The sequence below is a fragment of the Chenopodium quinoa genome, unplaced genomic scaffold, assembly GCF_001683475.1.
Source record: "Chenopodium quinoa cultivar QQ74 unplaced genomic scaffold, ASM168347v1, whole genome shotgun sequence".
In the NCBI taxonomy this organism is placed as follows: Eukaryota; Viridiplantae; Streptophyta; class Magnoliopsida; order Caryophyllales; family Amaranthaceae; genus Chenopodium; species Chenopodium quinoa.
The window spans coordinates 2,739,359-2,745,559 of NW_018743389.1; the positions used below are offsets into that span (position 1 = coordinate 2,739,359).

Genomic DNA, 6,201 nt, shown 5'->3' on the forward strand with positions numbered 1-6,201 from the left:
AGCCTTGCCCTTCAACTGCTTATCAATACTAAAATGTACCCTTATTAGTTGTTTAAAAGTTAATTGAGAGTGTGATTTCGTGGCTTCAGTTTTCGTTATTAGGGTTGCGGTGGTTAAGATTTCTTTCTCTTATCATTTCCTTACCTTTTATCATCTTTTTATTAAATTTATAGTAACTTTAGCTGACGTGAAAGTCCGAGTTGAGGGGCACAACTTAGAAATTTAAAAATGCATGAACTATCTTAGGGGTATAGATTAGAAAAACCCTTAATTTTATTATCCGATGAAACATTACGGACTATTACATACGAGTAATCAATAAGGCTAGGTTCGGGATTCCAGACCTGAGAAAAATGACAAAGATGTCAAGTTGAGATGGTATATGCGCATATCCGACCCATCAGCGCCCATTTCGCCTAGGGTTTTGTTCAACCCTCACAATATAAGCCCTCCTTCTTCACCCAGCCGTAGCTTTTTTTCCTCATTTCTTCTTCTCCACTCATTTTTCTCTCTACTTTTCCAATCTCTAACAAACCCTAAAACTCCTCCTTCTCAGGTAAATTTCGCAACCTTCATCTCCTTTTCGATCTTGTAGATGTTGTTATGTTGTATTGATTTTTCCTTTATTTGTTGAACTGATTGATTGTTATCGGATTGTTTGTTTTTGCGCTTATTTGATTGCTTTGTTTTTTATTACTTGTTGATTTGAAGTGATTTCAGCTTTGGAGTTAAATTTTGTGATTTAATATTGCATTAAAATTCGATTTAAGTTTTTGGATATTGAATTTTCATATTTTATTATGTAGCCTGAATTTAATGATTTAATTTCCTTTTTTTAATATTGAGTTGTGATGACTGATTTTGGATTTGATTCGAAATGTTTTGGATCTGGAATTACTGTTATTGTTTATCCGTTCTATTATACGTGTTGAATTTTTATAAAAACTATTTAATTAGTCGCTTATCTTGTGGAATTTCCAGCAATTTTGTTGTTTAAATGTTATATTTCCATAAATCTGACATATTATTTAAGTTTTTATGATTTTGATGTAGTATGTTGTCAATTTTGTTGTTCATTTCGTTTTCAACTAATTCATGACTCTTTAAATTGGTGTGCAGGGTTTGTTTAGGAGTGTTCTTTATCGGCATATTGCCCGTGCTTTCTTATAGAGAGTAGCGAAAATGGTATATTTTCGTATACTCTAAATCTATTGTATTCCTTTAGTTGTATGTTTGTGTCGTTGATTTTGCAACTCAATTTTAATGTTTTGGGTTTGCAGGTGAAGTTTACAGCCGATGAGCTCCGCAGGATTATGGACTGCAAACATAACATCCGTAATATGTCTGTTATTGCCCATGTCGATCATGGTAATGAATCCTTTTTATAGACTTGTATCTGTATGGCTTGTTTGCTCAGTTCTGTAGTAATGTTTATCATGGTTAAATAATTTGCTTCCAGTTGTATTCTCATTACATTGTGAAAAGTCATTATACATGTGATTTTTAGTTTGGAATCCAATACACTGTTTGATGCTAGTTCTTGTGTGTTTACCTGTTAATTGCTTTAGGTTCTTAAATTGCTTGTGTTTGGTAATATTTCCATCTCTGCAATAACTGGAAAGAAGTGCTGTCATTGCCTTATACTGTAAATAGTCTTTATTCATGCTTATTGTATTTATTAAAAGTGGTTGATATTTCAGATTATGGTCTATTGAGCATGTGTTTGTTTCAAGTTCGTGTGTTTGCCTTATACTGTAAATAGTCTTTTCCAGTTTATTGCTTTTATTGGTGTCGTCATGTTTGTTTACTAAGCTCAAATTAATGTCTGCTGCTTAAAATGCTGACGTGTTCTGTAATGTGTTTGTCATATCTGCATTGAATTATGGTGGAATGTTGTTGTCTTTTAAGTTGTGAAGAATTCTTCATTCATGCTTGCTTGTATCTAGTTAAAAAGATCTCAAAATTTGATTAAGGTCCTTTGTAATCTCTCTTGCATACTCCAGTTGATTAATTCTATTGGTGCAATAAAATTTTAAATTAACATGTTTAGGATGCTTAAGTTCGTGGTATGTTGGGTGAAGTTATCGTATTTCTATTGAACCAGGACATACTTTTATCTCTTTGATTCATGGAAATCTTTGTTTATGCTCTTTTAAGTGTGTAGATGGTGCCCACTTATTGTCATTTATACCATTAAGTTGTTATCTGCTGGACTTGTTTTTTTAACCCTTATTGCTTTATTCTTATTTTCAGGAAAATCAACCCTCACCGATTCTTTGGTGGCTGCTGCTGGTATCATTGCCCAGGAAGTTGCTGGTGATGTACGTATGACTGATACTCGTGCAGATGAAGCTGAACGTGGTATTACCATCAAGTCCACTGGAATTTCTCTGTACTATGAGATGACAGATGCAGCTTTGAGTGCATTCAAGGGAGAGCGTGACGGAAATGACTATCTTATCAATCTTATTGATTCCCCTGGGCATGTTGACTTCTCATCAGAAGTTACTGCTGCTCTCCGTATCACTGATGGAGCTCTTGTTGTGGTTGACTGTATTGAGGGTGTATGTGTCCAGACTGAGACTGTCCTTCGCCAGGCTCTTGGTGAGAGGATCAGGCCTGTTCTTACTGTTAATAAGATGGACCGTTGCTTCCTTGAGCTCCAGGTTGATGGAGAGGAGGCTTACACAACATTCCAGAAGGTTATTGAGAATGCTAATGTCATCATGGCTACCTATGAAGATCCCCTTCTGGGTGATGTCCAAGTTTACCCTGAGAAGGGAACAGTTGCTTTCTCAGCTGGTCTCCATGGGTGGGCATTTACTTTGTCCAACTTTGCTAAGATGTATGCATCTAAGTTCGGTGTTGATGAGTCTAAGATGATGGAACGTCTCTGGGGTGAGAACTTTTTTGACCCAGCCACCAAGAAGTGGACCACCAAGAACACTGGGACAGCTACATGTAAACGTGGTTTTGTTCAATTTTGCTATGAGCCCATCAAGCAGGTCATTGCTACTTGCATGAACGATCAGAAGGATAAACTGTGGCCCATGTTGACAAAGCTTGGAGTCCAGTTGAAGGGTGACGAGAAAGAATTGATGGGTAAGGCATTAATGAAGCGTGTCATGCAGACCTGGCTCCCAGCTAGCAGTGCTTTGCTTGAAATGATGATCTATCATTTGCCGTCACCTGCAACGGCTCAGAGATATCGTGTGGAGAACTTGTACGAGGGGCCCATGGATGATGTCTACGCCACTGCCATCAGGAACTGTGACCCTGAGGGACCTTTGATGCTCTATGTATCAAAAATGATTCCTGCACCTGACAAGGGTAGATTCTTTGCTTTTGGTCGTGTCTTTGCGGGAAAAGTTTCAACTGGTATGAAAGTTAGGATTATGGGACCTAACTATATTCCTGGTGAGAAGAAAGATCTTTATGTTAAGAATGTCCAGAGAACTGTCATTTGGATGGGAAAGAGGCAGGAAACTGTTGAGGATGTTCCATGTGGAAACACTGTTGCTATGGTTGGTTTGGATCAGTTTATCACAAAGAATGCCACACTTACAAATGAGAAGGAAGTGGATGCTCACCCAATCCGAGCCATGAAGTTCTCTGTATCACCCGTTGTCCGTGTTGCTGTGCAGTGTAAGGTTGCGTCCGATCTTCCCAAGCTTGTTGAAGGTCTGAAGCGTCTGGCAAAGTCTGATCCTATGGTTCTTTGTAGCATTACAGAATCTGGAGAACACATTATTGCTGGTGCTGGTGAACTCCATCTGGAGATCTGTTTGAAGGATCTGCAAGATGACTTCATGGGTGGGGCTGAAATCACCAAGTCTGACCCTGTTGTGTCCTTCCGTGAGACTGTACTTGAGAAGTCAAGCCGCACTGTGATGAGCAAGTCTCCCAATAAGCACAACCGTTTATACATGGAAGCCCGTCCAATGGAAGATGGGCTTGCTGAGGCCATTGATGAAGGGAGAATTGGCCCAAGAGATGATCCCAAGGTTCGTTCCAAGATCCTGGCCGAGGAATTTGGCTGGGACAAGGATCTTGCTAAGAAGATCTGGTGTTTTGGTCCAGAAACTACTGGTCCCAACATGGTGGTTGATATGTGTAAGGGAGTCCAGTATCTCAATGAAATTAAGGACTCTGTTGTTGCTGGTTTCCAGTGGGCTTCAAAAGAAGGTGCTTTGGCTGAAGAAAACATGAGAGGTATCTGCTTTGAGGTTTGTGATGTGGTTCTCCATGCCGATGCCATCCACAGAGGAGGTGGGCAGGTTATTCCAACCGCTAGGAGAGTCATGTACGCTTCTCAGCTGACTGCCAAGCCCAGGCTGATGGAGCCTATCTATCTTGTTGAGATCCAAGCTCCTGAACAAGCTCTTGGTGGTATCTACAGTGTTCTTAACCAGAAACGTGGACATGTGTTTGAGGAAATGCAGCGACCTGGTACCCCGCTCTACAACATCAAGGCGTACCTCCCTGTCGTTGAGTCATTTGGATTTTCAAGTACTTTGAGAGCTGCAACCTCTGGTCAAGCCTTCCCCCAGTGTGTGTTTGATCATTGGGAAATAATGACTCAGGATCCTCTGGACCCAACATCACAAGCTTCAGCCCTTGTTGCCAACATCCGTAAGAGGAAGGGATTGAAGGAAGCAATTACCCCACTTTCTGAGTTCGAGGACAAGCTATAATCTCATTTGTGAGTTTGTGAAGTTACTTTGGTGTTCAATCTATTTCTGTTTCCATCATTTTGCCTCCATCTAGAGATACTGTTATCGTATGTTACGTTGAGTATTATTTTTCCCGTTTGTGGGAGATTTAAAAACTTAATATTGTAGTAGATTTTTTAACGTCCCTCCAGTAGATTTTTGTGTCGCCTTATATATATATCTGCAATCTGATGAGGTTGAAAGACTGAATTTTCTCCGATATGATGACTTGGTTTTTCAAGCCAGATCTTAGAAAGTTTGCGATGCCTATATTTTTTTATTACTCAGCAGGTGCAAATTTTGGGTAAATTTTCCATGCTATGAGAAACACTTTGTTCTTTGTGTTTGTGACTTATTACTTTGGTCGAGCTCTGGAGCGTTGTAATTAGAGTTGTCAGTTTCTGACCCGAATGGTTAAATCCAACTGTTTTGAACCGATTCGGAAAGCAATTGAATCGTTAAATGCCTGTTTTCTGGAAACCGAAAACTGAGCCGTCCCAATTTTTTCTAACCTGAAACTAACTGAACCGAATTTGTGCGAACCGTTACTAACCGAACCCGTTATCAAGCTAAACCGTTACAACCCGAAATTGAAAGCAATCCGAACTGATTACGTCTGAACCCGATAGTAACTCGACCCATTCTAAATCGAAAACCGTTTAAATCCGGCAAAAATTCGATAAACTTGATCCGGTCTAACCCGTTACCCGTTGTGACCAAACCATTTATAATCCGTAACCCGTTATGACTGAATCGTTTCCAACCCGTAACCCGTTGAGATCGAACTATTTACAACTTGTAACCTGTTGAGACCGAACCGTTTACGACCGGTAATCCGTTATGACTGAGTCGTTTACAACCTGTAACCCAATATGTTTATGATCAGATCCGTTTCAACCCACTACTCGATAAACCCAAGTTATTTATGACTTAACTTGATTATAACATGACCTGTTCCTACCCATTATCTGACTAACTCAACTCGATAATGATCCGACTCGATTTTAATCGAATATGATTTGGACTGAAACCCGCTTCAACTTGGGTAAACCCGTTTTCAAACCGACCAAGTTCTATCCAAACCGATTATGACCTGAACCGATAATGACTGGACCCCTGATTTTACGCGATCTGTTTTGAACCGAAACCCATTTTCAAATCGACCCGGTTTAACCCAAACTGATTATGACCCGAACCGATTACAACCCGACCTGATTAGAACCCAAACTGTTTTGCACCGAAACCCACTTTAAACTAGCTAACTAACTCGGTTCAATCCAAACTGATTATGACCCGAACCAACTACAACCCGACACAATCAGTGTTTCGGGGTTTTTTGGATGTCCTGCGTGAGAGTTACAACACCAAGACTGACCTTTGGATGCCTGTACCTGCAAAACAACAGAGACTCCCGTGGGTGGGAGTTCCGCCTCCGACGATCAAGTTAGAACGTGTTCGGATGTAAAAAGTGCGGAATGTAAAGGGGGAT

At 40.0% G+C, this 6,201-nt stretch overlaps 1 protein-coding gene across 1 annotated transcript; it reads left to right on the forward strand.

Moving 5' to 3' along the window:
• Window positions 1-436: 436 nt before the first annotated feature.
• Window positions 437-4,964, forward strand: LOC110738422 (elongation factor 2-like). The gene is made up of 4 exons (XM_021918829.1): window positions 437-556; window positions 1,120-1,185; window positions 1,281-1,368; window positions 2,254-4,964. Exons 2-4 carry the CDS (start codon window positions 1,183-1,185, stop codon window positions 4,692-4,694), a joined length of 2,532 nt encoding a protein of 843 aa, XP_021774521.1. The 5' UTR covers window positions 437-556; window positions 1,120-1,182; the 3' UTR covers window positions 4,695-4,964.
• The last annotated feature ends 1,237 nt before the right edge of the window (window positions 4,965-6,201 follow it).

Excerpts from the sequence above, each read along its gene's own strand:
- LOC110738422 (XM_021918829.1), top strand. Across the intron at positions 1,369-2,253 it reads TATTGCCCATGTCGATCATG|GAAAATCAACCCTCACCGAT; the intron begins GTAATGAATCCT and ends TCTTATTTTCAG.